General features: G+C 39.5%; 1 protein-coding gene across 2 annotated transcripts in view; it reads left to right on the top strand.

Annotated features, from left to right (window-relative positions):
- LOC122793217 (prostaglandin reductase 1-like) overlaps positions 1 to 18285 on the top strand; it is a 660880-nt gene that overhangs the window by 467668 nt on the left and 174927 nt on the right. For both annotated transcript variants that reach the window (XM_044061056.1, XM_044061057.1), the window contains exon 8: positions 6340 to 6445. In XM_044061056.1, coding sequence (XP_043916991.1) covers positions 6340 to 6445 — 106 coding nt within the window. The remainder of the gene's footprint in view (positions 1 to 6339; positions 6446 to 18285) is intronic.

Here is an 18285-nt window from a genome sequence, read left to right on the forward strand (position 1 = left end):
GAATCTCCCCAGAGGCTCAGATCTAGGGGGGGGGGTGACCTCAGCCTACCTCCTTCAAGGGATTTGGCTCCAAGGGGGGAGTGAGAGATTTCCCCTGGTCCATCTGCATTGATGGCGGTAGAAAGGGCTTTCTCTCTGCACAGAGAACTGTCCTCGCTTATCATTGCCTCTTGCTGGATTTGAGCTCTGAGCCCATCAGACCTTTCCCACAGGGACAGCCACTTCCGATAAGCCTCCAGTCAGATTCCTTCGAGGAAACCCCCCCCTTTCTGATACCTCTCCTGAACATCCCATGAAAGAGGTCCCTCGGAAGAGGATGTACAAGAGGAGGCACATAGACTCGCCCATGGAGTCTGTTATGGAAGACACTGATTTTGATGAGGGAGAAGGATCCCCCAGATCCCCACACAATGACATCTCCTTCTGAGATATCTTTCAAATCTTCAAACAGAAGGGTGGCTGGTCTTCCCAACCTCCTTCTCCTAAGGAATTAGGGTTTTTGGAGGCTTTCTGTACTGGACTATCTATATCTTGGGTGACCCCCTCCCTCCAGTGGATGAGCTTATCGACTTGGTTTCCCGCCGAGCTTGTAAGGAACTGGACACTGTTGAACAAATCCCTAAATGCCCAGACAGATTCCTGATACTTCCCACGGACAGACTACACTAGAACAAGGGGTTGATGCTATAGTGGTGATGGCAGCCAGCAAGAAGGAGGTAGCTGAACAGAACTCCTTTGTCCATCCACTGAACAGGGAGTCCACAGCGATGGATAGATTTGTAAAGTGAGTGTACACCTCAGCTACATTCACACTGAAATTATTAAACTACCTAGCACATTTTACCCAGCTACAGTGAGATTTGATGAAAGAACATTCAAATACTGCCTTGGAGTCCAGGTCTATGGAGGATCAGAAAAAACTTTCTTCACAATTGGACACTCTTCTGTCCATTTCCAACTCATCAGTGAGACTGATTTCCCATGCAGCAGAGGGTGCCTCACAAGCTGCCAATGTAGGCATAGCCATTAGGAGACATTCCTGGATAAGGTTATGTGACGTTACAGAACTATTCAAGGAGTCCTTTGTCAATGCCTTATTTGACGGTTTCTCCTTGTTTGGGCCATTAGTTAAGGACAAGCTCACCCACAGCAAAGAAGAAGGAAAGACTCTATATGCCATAGAGCTCAGGTTTTCTACCCCTCAAAGGATTTTCTCTAGAAACTAGTGAGGTGGTAAGAAGATGTGGTTCTTAAAATCTCAGAGACATTTCCATGATTCACACAGGGATAATTCCTTCAGAGGCAGAGGACGAACCTTCAATGGAAGACATTGCCCGTGGGGCAGAGAGGGTCCACAGAATCAGAGCTCCAGAGATTCCTTCTTTGACAGATCCTATCAGTGCTCCTGAAGTGTTGTCCAACTGCCCACCTCTGGAGGCAGTCAGGGGTAATTTCTCTTTGCACCTAGACATCTGGACAGAAATTACAAAAAAATCATGGAAAATCATATCCAGAGGCTACTAGATACCATTTCCCTTCCTCCACCCATCCAGAAAAAGAATCTTATGGATGTTCCACCCAGTCAAATGGAAGATACAGCTCAAGAAATGTAAAACCTGCTAAAGAAAAGACTCATCCAAAAGGTTAGACCTCACCAAATTGGATTCAAAACTTACTCCTTCTTCTTCTTAGTGCCAGAGAAAACAGGGGACCTAAGGCCCATTCTGGATTTCAGCAACTTAAACCAATTTGTAAATAAGAAAAGTTCAGAATGGTCACAGTTCAGTCCATTCTCCGTCTACTGCACAAGGATGATTGGATGTGCTGTATAGATCTCCAGTATGCGTATTATCACATAAAAATAGACAGGCAATCCAGGAGGCATCTACAGTTTTGGCTGGAAACCAATCATTACAGTTCAGAATACTGCCCTTCAGACTCACCACAGCTCCATGGATGTTTGCCAAATAATGCATGGCAGTAGTGGCAGCTCACTTGAGACTCAAGGGATTCCAGGTGTTTCCATATCTTGACAATTGGTTCCTCACAACCCCATCCAAACATTGACTTCTACAAGCCAGGGACTACTTGCTCCAGATTTTCAAAACCTTGGGCATCTCGATAAATCAAACCCAGTTCCAGTTCAGACCTTGGAATTCATAGGAACCCTCTTGAATAGTACAACCCAGGTGGCTTCCTTACCTCTCCATCACATAATTTCTCTGAGACTTCAAGTTCAGGCCATACTATCCCACCTGTCTCCTCATGATTAGTACTTCAAACTCTGGGGTCTATATCAGCTGCAATACTTCTGTTGCCTCTAGCAAGGTTCTTTGTGTGCATCCTTCAATGGATTTTGGTGGCGCATTAGTCGATTCTTTATCAGCCCCCTAGCATTTCCCATAAAACTCACCCCAGTCTGCAAATGTCATATTCTCTGGTGGCTTCAATCCAATGATCTCTTTATGGGCAGAGCCTTTACCCTTCCATCTCCAGTTGCCACTGTGACCACGATGCATCCCAACTGGGGTGCGGGGGGTGGGCATTTCTTGGGAAAGATGGTCCAAGGCACATGGTCCCCTCTGGAGACCAAGCTGCATACCAGTGTCCTAGAGATGAGATCAGTCCTTCTAATATTGCAAGTATTTCAAAATGTTCTACCTTTAGGGATCATTGCAGTTCAAATCGACAACATGTCAGTGGCCTGGTATATCAAGAAGCAAGGCTTTAAGCCTTAATCAGCTAAGCCTGCTTACATTATCTTTCATAAGGTGCAGTATCCTTACGGGCCAGTCCTTCCTTTCTTCCTAAAGTGGCTATGGAGACTAACTTTAATCAGTCCATACAATTACCAGTTTTCTTTTCCAAATTTACAAATAAGGGGAATATCTGCTTCACCTCCTTGTTATGCATAGACAATCATGTTTTTACCTTCACAGGACAAAACAGTTCAGGAAATCCAATCGACTCTGTGTATCCTTTTTTTCTAGCTGTCTGGGCCAAGCAGTGTCTAAACTCACTATAGCCAAATGGATTACTGATTGCATCTCTTTGGTCTATTTCCAAAAAAGATTAGAGTTACCATGACCTCCCAGAGCTCACTCCACTCTGTCTATGGCTGCATCATTGGCATTCTCATCAAGGACTTCCATTCATGATATTTATGCGGCAACCACTTGGTCACCTCTGTTACACATTACAAATTGGATATCATCCCTGGAAGCAGAGCTTCGTTTGGTTCATCAGTGCTCTGGCATGTCCTTCCATGAGGGCCTGCTAAGGGCTACATAGCTGGGGATTCTGTCCCACTTGTGAAGAAGAATGAAAAGGGACAACATCAGATTTAGAAGTTACGTACTTACCATAACTTGTCATCTGTGTTGTCCATTTTCATTTTTCCTCACTTTCCCTCCCATCCATCCTCTAGCCTTGTCTGTTCTGGAAGTACCTGGAAGATGGTATTGGAACCTATCAGTTCCAAGTTTGAGCCCTAACTTTTCTCTTATACCTTTTCTGTCTCTCTTATAACTTGGGGAGATTGGGCTGCAAACTCGATCTGAAGACCTAAGGGGAGAATAGAGCATTATGGGTAGACGGAGGATCTTGAGATTATGAGCCAAAGTCCTTGGTATGCGGCCAAGTTAGATCCGTTCCTGAATGGGCTTTCAGCATTAGGTGTGGTTCCCTTTTCTGTGGCTTCTTCTGCATTACCTTCCCTAGGTACTGAATCCCATTCTGGATCTGATCTCTCACCCAGTGGACTTGGACCCACCCAACCTTCAGTCTCTAACATTAACAGTGTGTTTTCTCCAATTCCCTTAATGGCCAGAATTCCCAAGTTTGAGCCTTAACTTTTCTCTTATATCTTTTCTGTCTCTCTTATAACTTGGGAAGATTGGGCAGCAAACTCGATCTGAAGACCTAGGGGGGAGAATAGAGAATTATGGGTAGACGGAGGAGCTTGAGATTACGAGCCAAAGTCCTTGGTATGCGGCCAAATTAGATCCGTTCCTGAATGGGCTTTCAGCATTAGGTGTGGTTCCCTTTTCTGTGGCTTCTTCTGCATTACCTTCCCTAGGTACTGAATCCCATTGTGGATCTGATCTCTCACCCAGTGGGCTTGGATCCACCCAGCCTTCAGTCTCTAACTTTAACAGTGTGTCTTCTCCAATTCCCTTGATGGCCAGCAATCCCAAGCTTTCTGACAGAGTAGCTCACATTGTGTCCTCTTCCCAGAAACCATCTACTTACAATGTTTATGATAGTAAGTGGAAGCACTTCGCTTTATGGATGTCGTCTAAAGGTTTGGATCCTTTTTCAGTGCCTTTGGGTGCAACTCTTGATTTCTTTGCTGATCTATTTCAATCTGCACCTAGTTATTCCAGTTCATTTAGCTGCTATTTACAATTTTTAAATTGGCAGAGATAAATCTCATGTAGCAGCTTTGAAGATTTCCAAGGCTTATCTTAGCCAAACGTTCTTGTTGTAACCTCCTATTCAGAATCCTCTTCCTCCTTGGGATTTAATTTTTATGCTCCACGTTCTTGCTGGCATTCCCTTTAACCTTCAATGACAGTCACTTTGAAGTTGTTGTCTTAGAAGGACATCTTCTTATTGGCTGTCACTTCAGCCAGGCGTGCGCCAGAACTTATCCTGTGTACCTCCATATCTGGTGTTTCATAAGGAAAGGATTTCTCTCAGAACAGATCCTGCCCTTTTGCCTAAAGTGCTATCAGAAACCACCTTGAATCAAAACATTCATTTACCACTGTTTTTCCACAACCTTTTAAACAATGAAGAATATTTAATGCATTGTTTTGATGTTCACAGGTAGATGAGATTTTATTTGGCTAGAACCAAGTTCATTAGGAATTTTGACCAGCTATTTGTTCCTTTTTCAGAGCCCCAATTGAGCAAGCCATTGTCTAGGTGTATATTGTCTAAATCACTTTCTGATTGCATTTCACGGAGATACAGATGTAGAGGAAAGTCTTTGCCTTGTCAGCCAAAGGATCACTCTACTAGACCTGTGGCTACTTCTGCAGCCTTTTTCTTGAGAGTTTGTATTGATGGCATTTGTGCTGCAGCTTGGTGGGTACGCACACTTTTGTGTCTCACTACAAGTTGGATATACAGTCAAGGTCTAGGGCCTTACTGTATTGGGGAATGTTCTCTCCTAAGACCCTCCTGGGATGACACATGGCTGTAGACGCTGTCCCACAGGTTGAAGATGGACAGAAAAGACAACATCAGATGTGGAAGTTATGTACTTACCATAACACTAGATCTATGTTGTCTGTTTCTGTCCAGTTTAACGATCCCTCCCTCCTTTCCATCTCTTCATTTGTATTTCTTCTGAGCATTGGACAGCCAAGCTGTTGAGGCATCTCTCCTCCTGCCTTCCTTTTGGGATCTTTGGTATGTGGTCTTAGGTTACAGTTGGAGTTTTGTGGAGAGGGTCAAACTTGATCTGAGGTAGTTGTAGAGAGAGCACAGTACTACGGGTAGAGGAGGCGGAGATTGGGGGGGGCTAAAGACTTTGGGAATGGCCGGTCTTATATCAGATAACCCACAGGTTGAACTGGATGGAAACAGACAACATAGATCTATTGTTATAATAAGTACTTAACTTTCATTATGTATTTTTTTTTATCGTTTACAGACCTTCAATGCAGGCTGCACCACTGTAGTCCTGTCTTTTGCTACATTTTTAGAAGTGCATCATACCATTCAATGATGCTTTATGTATCATCAGCTAAAAACTGACAGTTGTTCTTTATACTACATCTTTTTTTTTCATTTCAAAAACATAATATTTTGAGATAAAACAGATACTATACAGCAATACACGTTTGGTGCATTTTGCCATACCTCTAACACTGCACTAGATCTGTATTACTGTGTTTATTATCTGCTTTATCTAAAAAAAAAATTGTGAAGTGGAATGCTGCTCTTCTTCAGACAGCATAGTTTAACTTTCTTCATAATTTCTTCAAGTTTACTTAAGGGAAGCCTTTAGAGATGAATCTATACCAGACAAAAATAAATTCACCCTTTGGAGATTGTTGTTCGTGTAGTAATTGAGCAATGACTGTGACTGGGTATGTAGTAAAGAAAAAGTGCTGAGTAAATATAGTTCTTTATCTGTGTTCCTGCAGTAATTGAGCAATGACTGTGACTGAGTATGTAGTAAAGAAAAAGTGCTGAGTAAATATAAGTTCTTTATCTGTATGCATTTTAATCGTATTCCACAAATTGTAAAAAAAAAAAAAAAAAAAAATTGTTTCTTCTGTAAAATGTGCGAGTCTGGTGATGTATGTACAAATCTAATTATTACAGGTCGGAGGAGAGTTTTGTTCCACTGCAATGTTCCAGATGAGAGAATTTGGAAGGATTGCTGCGTGTGGTGCCATTTCACTGTACAATGATACAGAACCACAAAAAGGTAAAAAGGAAAGAAAATGATTCAATGAATGTGTTGAGTATGTACATAACATATCACTTGAAATGTAAAGAAAAAGCATGACACATTTTGCTAAATCTCAAAGTATCACAGTTTATATGATAGCCACCTCTAGAGTAAAATGCCATGGATTCTAGCTCCATACTCAGACCAAGCATATACCTTAAATATTTCCATGTGAGTGTTACATTAAAGTGAATAATATGCTAATGAGACGTGCCATTCTTGGATGAGATTTTAAGTCAAAAGTCTCCTTCACTTATCCCATCAGTTCTGCTTTCCTTGTGACTTGTGTTTATTTCCACTTGTTAAATGGGATAGGGAGAAAAGCACCTCAATGTTTAGCCTACAGTGTTGCAAAAATGGACTAACAATATTATTTCAAAAAGGCTATTTCAAAACAGTGCAATAGTAACAAAATATACACATACATAACACTACATACACACGCTGTCATAAAAACAGATACATACACACAGTAGTAATAGTAACAAAATATACATATACATAACACTACATACATTTGCTGTCATAAATACAGATACATACACACAGTAGTAATAGTAACAAAATATACATATACATAACACTACATACACACGCTGTCATAAATACATACACATACAAACGTGCACCCATGTATACATCAAAAACCTTTCTAAGTTTAAGTTGAGATAGTTAATTGAGGTATTTAGTTGGATAAGAGATCAGTGATTATCATAGATGGGTTTTAGTGATGGAAAGGGCACAGTAGTAGATGTAGATCTTACATTAAGTGGGAGTGAATTCCATAGTTTAAGTACTGTTACTGAGTATAAGAACCCCAAAGATACTACTTAAAGAGGCATATTTACCTTCTGTAACCACTTTATATATTCTTGTCCATTTTGGTTTCTGCCTTATTTCATTTCAATAGTAGATTGTTTGTACAGTAACTTGACATACAAGGGATGAAAATAATGAGCGATTAAGGTTATTTCAACATCTGTATTTTACAGTTGTATGACTGATCCATAGAGCACTGCACTGTAATTTCTAACGTTTTGATTGGGTAATCAAATACCACTCCTTGCAGATTCCTTGGGTTGCAGAAATAGGCAATCCATCAGCCATTGTGGTGTTATGTAGAAGTAATTATTAATGGTTTATTTGTGTATTTAGTTATCTATTTGTTTTGTTATTTAATGTTTGTTCACTGGGTACATAGACTGGTCTATTGACCCATTTTAGTCATGATTTAAGCTCAAAGAGCAGAAAATACATCACAGCCTTTCAGTCAACAATAAGTACCTAGCAAAATTCAGAACATAATGGTAAGACTGAATGGAGGTAGAGTAAGATTAAAACATCCAATCAAATGTATTCAGAAAATTAAAAAAAAATATATATATATATATATATATATATATATATATATATATATATATATATATATATATATATATATAAACATACAAGCCAAGATATGTATAAAATACAGTGCAGTTGTACATATAATATATAAACTATGTACATGTTAAATATATGGGTATAAAATGCGGCATTACGAGGCTGAGAAATGCTTTTCAAATGCTTTCTATTCTTGAAACAAGAAGGTAAGTTACCTAACCATTGTCATGATAGTAGTTGCAGATCGATTTTGTAAAGAAATGCTCTTTGAATGCATCTTTGAAGCTTTTTATGGTTCCTAATTTTTTTTTTTTTATGTCTGTATGCAGAAGGGTTGTAGGCATCAGGTCCTAGTCTAGACAAGGCTCTCTCACCTGCAGCAGTTTTAAATGGAGGGCATACTAGAGAGAAATTGTTTGAGCCGTGATGGTGCAGTGGTTAGCGTTGTCACCTCACAGCAAGAGGTTCTTCGGTTCAATTCTCAGCTGGAGTTCCTTCTGTGCAGAGTCTGCATGTCCTCCCTGCAGCTGAATGATCTTTAAAGACATGCAGGTAGGTGCGTGTGCATGTGTGCGCCTTCTGTGAAGGTTGGGCACTGGGCTGGCAACTTGGCACTGTAAAAACTCCCCTGCCAATCAGTCTGCAGACCAGTGAACCACTGTGGCGACCCCTAACTGAGAAGAGCCGGAAGACATTTTTTTTACGAGAGAGAAATTGTTGGCCTCTGTATTTCTGAGTAAACAAGGGTTGTCTTATAAAGGTAGTTTCACTCTTAATGGGGGTCAGTGACCATTTTTTAACACCTTGTAAATCAGTGTACTTAGAAGAAAAGTGTCCCTTTGAGTCACTGAAAGCCATTTGGAATTTTTTAGCAAATTGCCGTAGTGCATCTGGGGGTCTGCTAACAGAATGAATCTGCAGATTTTATTCTCGGCAGTCTGTGTTCTGTGAATATTGTGGGTTGAATGCATAACAGAAAAGTAAGACCATATTCAAGTTGGGGTATTAAACTATTTTTGGCAATGGCATTGTGAGTAGTGGATGAAAGGAGGTGACTGGTCTTATAATGGAGTTTTAATTGAAAAAGGACTTTATTGGTTACAAAATGTATGTGTGTGATAAAGGAAAGGGTAGGGTCAAGCATAAGGTCGAGTGATATTAGGTATCATGTTCTCATTAAGATCTGTTAAGAGAGTAGGATGAATAGTAGGTAATTTCTTGGCTGAGGCCGAGGTTTTCTTACAGTCAGTCAGTAGTTTGTCAGTAGTGGACCAGCTGCATAACCGAGTGATCCCCATGATTTGCTTTTTTATCCCCAAAGATTTTTTTCTGTATCCCCATGTTATTTCACATCATCTTCAGTTTGTCTCAACATTTTATCACACATCCAACACAGCACCAGAAGTGTATTTATGCTATAGTATCAGTTTTACCTAAAAAAAAAATATTTTTTGAAGTGGCTATTTTTTCTTCTTCAGACATCACAGTTTAACTGTTTTCATCATCTCTTAAAGTTTGCTTAAGGGCAGCTAAATCATTTAACAAATGTAGTTGTTGTAACTGAATAGGCCCAAAGGATGTCCATTCTCAATGTATTTTCTGTGAAGAGCATGAAGACAATGCAATGAGTATAAACACTGCTGCTTAAGCTACAAAACTGGGGAAGCAAAACAGTTTACTCTTTTCTGACTGTAAAATGTCTTGGATCCTTAGAAAGAAATAAAAATATACAGCAGAGCCAGCAAAACCGGAGAAACCTTAACAACTATTCTTAACAAAAAGGGCTGGATCCATCAAGAAGAAGACATAGTCCTCTTCTTAGTGTGGATCCACATTACTTTCTTCTGGTCCAACCTTTAAGGCTGGAACTTCTTGTTTACTGACACTTGGTATTTCTGGGTGATGAGGTGGAACCTATTGCCTTCTGGTCTTCCCAGTGACAAAGGTGAGGCTGGATCCTGCTCATCTACTGATATCTGTGATGAGATGTCACTTATAGATTGTCCTTACCCATCCCATGGTCGCTAATTATATATTATCCTAATAAAAATAACTGGGATCATACCATAGATAATTTGAGGGGACCTATGCATGGGATAAAGCATTTAGGAGCTGCGTCTCTCTATTAGTTGTACAAGGAGCAGTCTTGGAGTAAATTTTCTGTTTCCTATCCATAGATCTAAGTAGCACTTAAAAATGTATAGGGATGAACTTTGTTTTATGTAGATGAGGAGTATGTTCCACTGGAGCAGTATCCTTTGCAAAATATACCTGTCCCACCAAACCGTACTGTTGATGTTGAAGAAGAGGTTTAGATTCATATACTGAGTACTTCTGATGCCATTTCATTTGCTGATGTACAGTAAATACATCAGTATTGGGTCAAAGGATGCCTTGTATGCCAGAAACAGGACACCTGTTAGCAGTGTGTAGGATGCCAAATATAGTGACAAGGCTTTGAGTTGGTCCATTTAGGACATGTTGTTTACGCTATTGTTTAGACATGTTGCTTTTTCTTTTTATGTACAAGTTAGGTATATTTTATCAAGCAGAGAAGTTGTGAATGATAATTTTACAATGGGTTGATGGAATTTGTTTGGAAGGGGAACAGATTAAGAGTTAAGTGGGATAAGTTGATCGTTCCCATAGACCATGGTGGTTTAGGATTACCTGATTTAGAAAAATACTTTAAAGCTACACAGTTACAGCACAAGAAGAAGGTTGTAATGCAAAGTGGGAAGAGCTAATGAAATGGGGGGAGTTCGAGAAATGAGAGAATAGAATTCTGGATGCAGGTCCGTAAGGAGAATAATAACCATACAGAATATTGTATTCATAAAGTAGCAGACAGTATTTTACGAGCTAATAGGCCAGTAGGGGTGACTGCAAGTAAGGTATAAAAATAGGCAAGACAGGGCTGGAATTTACTGAAAAAAAAGGTAGCAAATGAACCATGGTATTGGGAGCAAATAATTAGAGAAGGGAAGGTAAAGGTAATAGAGTGGGATATCACCAAGCAGAAATTAGGACTGCAGGTTAAAGACAACCTTTGCTACCAGGGACTGAAAACAGAGTATAAGCAAAGAGAATGAGATAGAGGAATGCTAAGGGAAAGATAAGCTCTGGCAGTGTTTTCTGTTAAAAAAGGATAATTAGTAGGGGCGTGGCCGCCTCACAGCAAGAGGTTCTCCGGTTTGATCCTCGGCTGGGGTGCCTTCTGTGCGGAGTCTGCATGTCCTCCCTGTGGTCGTGTGGGTTTTCTCAGGGTGCACCAGTTTCCTCCCACATCCCAAAGGCATGCTGTAGGTGGATTGGATACTCTAAACTGATCCTAGGCGTGAGTGCGTGTGTGCCTTCTGTGGAAGCGTGAGTGCGTGTGTGCCTTCTGTGGAAGTTTGGGCGCCGGGCGGCAACACGACACCGTAAAACTCCACTGCCAATCATGAGCAGACAGGTGATCCACTGTGGTGACCCCTAACTGGGAAAAGCAGAAAGAAGAAGAAGTAGGGTATATAAAATATTGCATGAACACTATAATAATCAGGGGAGATTGGAAGGCACTGGGAAGAGAGACTGGAATAAGACAATTTACAAATGAACAATAGGAAGTTCCCATGTATGCAGCAAAGTCCAGAAGATTTAGGGGTTTGGCTTGGAAATGTTTACATAGGTAGGTATGTTTATACCCCAAGCAGACTTCAGAGAATTTTCCTCAGGTAGAGATAAATTCTGCAGGTGTGATGGAAAAGAGTGAGGTAATTGGGAACATGTTTTTGGGAGTGTAACAACTTGGCAGGTGTTAAATTTTTTCTGCAGAGTACTTTGTCAGAAATATGGGGGGAGTAAATGGTTATAATTAAGAAAATTATTCTTTTGGGCTGGGACACAGGAACTGAATTGTTTAGACCTTACTTAGTTTAATGCTATTGGCTGTTAAAAAACAGTTACTACAGAATGGGAATCAAAACCGAAACCAACTGTAATTGAAGTAGTGAATATTGTAATGGAGATAAAAGTACTGGAGGTGGGATATTTAGAAAAGAGAAGGAGCAAATTACACAAAAATAAATGGAATTAATGGGAGCATTACATACAGAATAATAACCAGAAAGTGGGGTGAGGTTTACAGAAAGGCAGGAATTGAGCAATTATTACAAAGAAAACGTATATGTATACTGCATGCCTATAATGAAAATGTCACTATGTTCTGTTTTCTTTTATATTAATGTAAAAAAGTTACGGTGGTTTGGGCACATGTGCAAAACCGCAGAGGACAATCTGGTGAAGATGATTTGGGGGAGACAGAAAGATGGCAAGAGGAAACGAGGGTATCCAGCAATGTACGAGAGAAGATCTCCGGCAGTCAGGCATGAGAGTGGAACTGAGAGAGAAAGCAACAGTTAACAAGACATGCTGACCCCATGTAGAAAATGTGAAAAAGGCTGTTGATGATGATGATTAAAAACAAAAGGAAAACCACAAAAATAGTGCCTTCCAAACCAAATCCTGGAGGTAAATCCCCTTCCAGTGGGTGGAGAACCAACTTAAAATTCCTCTGTGAAAAATCTCATCAGTCTAAAAACTCATGGCTTCCAGGAAAAAAATAGCAGTGTCCCCGTTGCAGTATCACATTCTCCTAAAGAATGTAGTGGTGGAAAGATTGTTTGCAGTATCACACAACAGAAAGGTGGTTAAAAATGAAAGTAGGGCTCTGAAAGCTGCTGAAGACATCTCTTTGTAAATACTACTGTATAGGCACATAAGCACTTCTCGGATAATGGGTTAAAGCTTGTAACAACATGCACTTATTTCAGTTTTCAGAGCGGGGGTGCTCTTCAAGATATGTCCACCCTCAGGGGTAGTTCTGTCGGTTGGGATGGTTCACCACTGGGGGCAGGGTCTAGAACACTGCCTTGCCAAACAAGTTTAACCTGTTTCCAAAGACTTAATAGCTATGTTTCAATTGCATAATTAAAGATAACAAATCTATGCAAAAAATCTTAAACATAAGTGCAGCAAACTGTGGTTGAAAAGCAAAATAAAATCCAGTTTTTGTTTAAAAAATAAAAATAAAAAAGTAAAAAAAAAAACTCATGTCTAATCTATCACCTTCTACACTACAGTTATTTTTCTTTATTATACAACCAACTTAGGTATTCCCTAGGGATGGATACTGCCTTCCGGCAAATTATATTCCAAATTAAACCATTATAAATTAATAAAACAAAAAGGAATGAAAATTGCTAGGTAAATTGACCTATCAGTAAATGCAAAGACAGAAAGAAAGTCTGAACTTTCTGGAGTTGATTCTGCAGAGCTTTCATGTACCTTCCTCAGATCTGGCTGTGGGGGTTGGGTCTGTATTCATGTGCTGATTCCTATAGCTGATAGTTCCACTATTACATGTGTTCATCTAAATTAATTTAGATATTGATAACGATCTGGGGTTGATTTAGCGCCTTGTGGGTGACATGGAGCTTAGTAGTTATTTACCTAAATAAGAGACACCTCTGTTTAGGCTGCTGGGGTTATAGCTTAATTTTTGTTTACAAAAATTGATTGTTACTAAAAAATGCAAAATATGTATCTATATCTCTCTATATGTTTATCTATACATTTATATATATAGGTAAATATATTAATGTATATGCATGTGTGTGTGTGTGTATATATATATATATATATATATATATATATATATATATATATATATATATATATATATATGGATCACTATCAGTTGATGGAGTTTTCAGACACTTGAAATTCATATTGCTGAGACCATGTGATTGAGTTTTTGAAAACCTGAAGCTTTTGAATAAGATCTCAGTACACTGAGGATTGGGAAATGTACCCTTTTTTCACTGTAGTTCGATCTCAGACTTGGCTGCATAAAGTAAAAAACAGTTCCCAGGCTAACAGAAACTTAAAATTTAGCACCTCTGTGTCAGAAATACTTATCTCACAGAAGTTTGCCTGGAACTGGAAGTCGTAAAACAGTTAAACACTTTTACCTTTGAAACCTGTACATTGCAGTGGTGGTGCTGCGGTAGCTTTGTCGCCTCACAGTAAGACGTTGTCCTGTTCGATTCTCAGCTAAAGCGTCTTCTGTGTGGAGACATGTGTGAATGGGCGTACCTTCGTTGAAGGTTGTGCATCAGAGCTGGCAACTCGGCACATAAAAATCTACTGCCAATCATTAGTGGACCGGAGTTCCGCTGTGGCGACCCCTAACCAGGAAAAGCCGAAAGACACAACAACAACCTTTGAAACCTGTAATTTTCTGTTTCCAGACAATAGGAAAACCTCATAGCTCTAGACATCCTGTCTCTTTGCATTTATAGCTTTAGAGCACAGTTGTAAACAATTTCAACTTATTTTCTTAGAGTTTTACAAGTTAACTTTGTATGTTCCAACTTCTACCATGAAAACATACATTTGCACTGGCATATCATTTATACAGAATTCTGGTCTTTTCCAGCAGGGTACACTGTGGTTACATTTTTGAAGCTCAGCACAGAACATACAGTTCAACACACACTTCTGCACCAGTAGTTTAATATACACATAACATATAGCTTTCTTACATTTGTAAGACAAGCATACAAATCATATTACTATTCACAAATGACATAGAATTATTTAAAAAATTCCAGCTAGCTGGGCTGTCAGCCTTCACAACATAGTTACTAAAAAATGAGGTAGTCAAGCCTGGTGATTTTCCTGCTGTCAGTTGAATGTGTCTTTCTAATTCCTTCTTCTTCAGTCTGTCATTTCTATTGCCGTCCACGTCTTTGTTGTGGATCTCATCCTGTCAATGACATGAAAAGTAAAGGTATTATGTCCAAAGTTTTCCATAGCATACTTGACCTTGGAGTTGGTAGGGGTGCCATGATGTATGTCGATACACTGATGTCTGAAAATATTTATATGCAGCCATTATCTAAATTTCTAAAGAGAATAATGCTTACTTGCAGGTGAGTCCCAGTAAACAAGGTTATGCAGTTCATCACTGAAAATTACAAAAAAAAAAAAAAAAATCCTGTCTAACATCATTGCTGTATGAAGACAGGAGTATATCAGTCCCTTCATTGGTACATGCATGGGTGACAGCCAAGGTAGTGAAAAAGTATACAACCTTCTTTAATAGCACTGGTGTAGAGGAGGGTACTTCCTTTAGACAACTCTGAAAAACAGTGATTTGTAATTATTATCTAAAGTACCAAAAGTCTGTTTACGGACATTGGTACTGCCTAATATGAGTGTACTAGCACCTTCATCAGTACCTGTATTGTAATTACATGTAGTCATTTCAGATGGAGGTATGGTTCTTTTCCTGGATGATGTTTTTTTTTTTTAATTTAACATTTGTTTTCCGGGAAAGTCTGACTTGGAATGAAGCCAGTTTTCAGCGGAGGCCCGGGTAGAAATGCTCCAGATGTATGTCTTTGTAACGTGGGAGGAAACCGGAGTACCCGGAGAAAACCCACACGAATGCAGGGAGGATATGCAGACTCCACACAGAAGGCACTCCAGCCGACAATCGAACCGGAGAACCTCTTTCTGTGAAGCGACAGCACCACTGCGCCGTCCTTTGCATACCTTTGCATTTGATGTAATGGATCATTTTCAGAAGTGGTTTTAACATTATTTGCTTATTCAGACCAGGGTACATATCAGCCTGTAATTGAACAATCCATTCATAACTCTTTTATATCCAGTCTATTAACTAAACCACCATGTGTAATACTTGGAGGCAAAATATCAATAACTCTAAAAGAAAACTGATGGGAATCATTACTCTCCTGTATATGTTGGGCCAGGGAATTTGTAATAATCCTTCTATGTATATCTGATCTATGTTCTATGATTCTATCATGTAGCCTTCTTGTAGATTTCCCAACATAAAAACTTAGACGCTGTTGACAAGTGGCTAGATAAATCACAAAAAAAGTGTTACAAGTAGCTCTACAATAGAACACTTGTTTCTTTCCACTAACAGGGTGTATAAATTCAGTAGACTGCATAATACTAGAACAGCAGGAACAATTATAACAGGGAAAAGTTCCTTTCTTATTGTAGGTGGTAGTACGTCTGTTGTTAAAGGCAAAATCTTTATAACATAAACGCGTCTTCAAATTTTCACAATTCCTATATGTAAAAAGGGAATTAGTAGGAAGCCATTTTTCATGGCCAGGTATGGCCTTTACAATATCCCAGTTATTCCTAATAATTTGCTCAATAGGTTTGCTAGCTCTACTATACGTCATTAAATACCTCAAAGGTTGAATTGAATCAGAGTGATCTATATCAGAAGGGATATTATAGCTAGAAAAATATGGTCTAGCTTTTGAATCTCTCATTACCATCACTTCATTCTTAAGTCTCTTCTAAATCACTAGAGTTGTATCCTCTCATTAAAAACTCATTTGTTGTCTCTTGCATCTGTTTATAACAGACGTTAAACTTAGTATTAGTCTACTTACTCGTAGGTATTGACTTTTGGTGACGCCCTTAAAAGTATGTCTAGCATGCATGCTACTTTTGTGCAAGTATTTATTCACATGCACATCTTTTTTATAAATGCAAGTATCTAGTCCATGTTCTGTTACTTGTAAACTAACAACTAAAAAATGCATTTCAGTTTCTGAATATTTTATCTCGAACTTCAAGAAATCAACCATATCGTTCAAATACACAAATAAATTATTGAGTTCTTCATTGCTACCATGTCAGATTAAAAAAATGTTGTCCACAAAAATTTATAAAAAAGAACCTTGGAAGCATATATATTATTTTCACCAAATACAATGACCTCTTCCCACTTACTCAAAGTCAAATTCGCGTAGGTATTCACTATTGCAGTATCCATAGCTATACCTGATACTTGGTGGTATATTTGTTTGTTAAAAATAGAAATATTATTTTCCAGTACCAGCTCTAACAGTTCACAAAAAGTTTCAATCTGTCTAGCTGAGTACTGGCCATGTATTTGAAGAATCTCCCTTACCCATTCAATTCCATAACTATTAGGAATTATGGTAAAAATGGTTTTTATATCCAAAGCCACTAATAAAAAACAGTTGTAAGTGGTGTTATTGTACCAGCCATATAACTGAGTTAAAAATCTCCAGTATCATTAATATAGCTAGGTACAAATCTCAAAAACACTTTTGACAAATTTTGTAGATACACTGACAAAGGCTCTGTTGCCCACCCCTCCCAGAGACTGTAGGTCTCATCTGTGGTTTAATAGGAGACTTATGCATCTTTGGTAGGCCATATAGAACGAGAATAGTTGGATATGGTACAGTGAAGAAATTAAAGGTGTCTATGTCTATATCATTCATTAACTGTAAGTCATATGGTGATTGACAGGTTGACAGACGAGATCAGACGGGAGTCCCCTTGGACTATGATGTTTGCAGATGACATTGTGATCTGTAGTGAGAGTAGGGAACAGGTGGAGGAGACCCTGGAGAGATGGAGATATGCTCTAGAGAGAAGAGGAATGAAGGTCAGCAGGACTAAGACAGAATATATGTGTGTGAATGAGAGGGAGGATAGAGGAATGGTGAGAATGCAATTAGTAGAGGTGTGAAGGTGGATGAGTTTAAATACTTGGGATCAATAGTTCAGAGTAATGGTGAGTGTGGAAGAGAGTACAGGCAGGATGGAGTGGGTGGAGAAGAGTGTCAGGAGTGATTTGTGACAGACGAGTACCAGTAAGAGTGAAAGGGAAGGTCTACAAGAGGGTAGTGAGACCAGCTATGTTATATGGGTTGGAGACAGTGGCATTGACAAAAAGGCAGGAGTCAGAGCTGGACGTGGCAGAGTTAAAGATGTTAAGATTTGCACTGGGTGTGACGAGGGTGGACAGGATTAGGAATAAGTATATTAGAGGGTCAGCCCACGTTGGAAGGTTTGGAGATAAAGCCAGAGAGGCAAGATTATGTTGGTTTGGACATGTGTTGAGGAGGGATGCTGAGTTGTTGTCTTTCGGCTTTTCCCGGTTAGGGGTCACCACATCGGATCTCCGGTCCGCTAATGATTGGCAGTAGATTTTCATGAATGCCGAGGTGCCAGCTCAACGTTCAACCTTCAACAAAGGCACGGAGGGATGCTGAGTATATTGAGAAAAAGATGCTAAGGATGAAGCTACCGGGTAACAGGAAAAGAAGAAGGCCTAAGATAAGGTTTATGGATGTGGTGAGAGAGGACATGCAGGTGGTTGGTGTGACAGAGCAAGATGCAGAGGAAAGGAAGAAATGGAAACAGATGATCTGCTGTGGCGACCCCTAACGGGAACAGCCAAAAGAAGATGATGAACTATAGGTCATAAATAGACGGATCTACCTGACAACATCGACAGTGCATAACACCGACAACGACATCACCAACACCACATAATCGACAGTTCACAAACACGACAC

This window comes from Protopterus annectens, chromosome 2.part0, assembly GCF_019279795.1.
Source record: "Protopterus annectens isolate FY-2018-M chromosome 2.part0, PAN1.0, whole genome shotgun sequence".
NCBI lineage: Eukaryota > Metazoa > Chordata > Ceratodontiformes > Protopteridae > Protopterus > Protopterus annectens.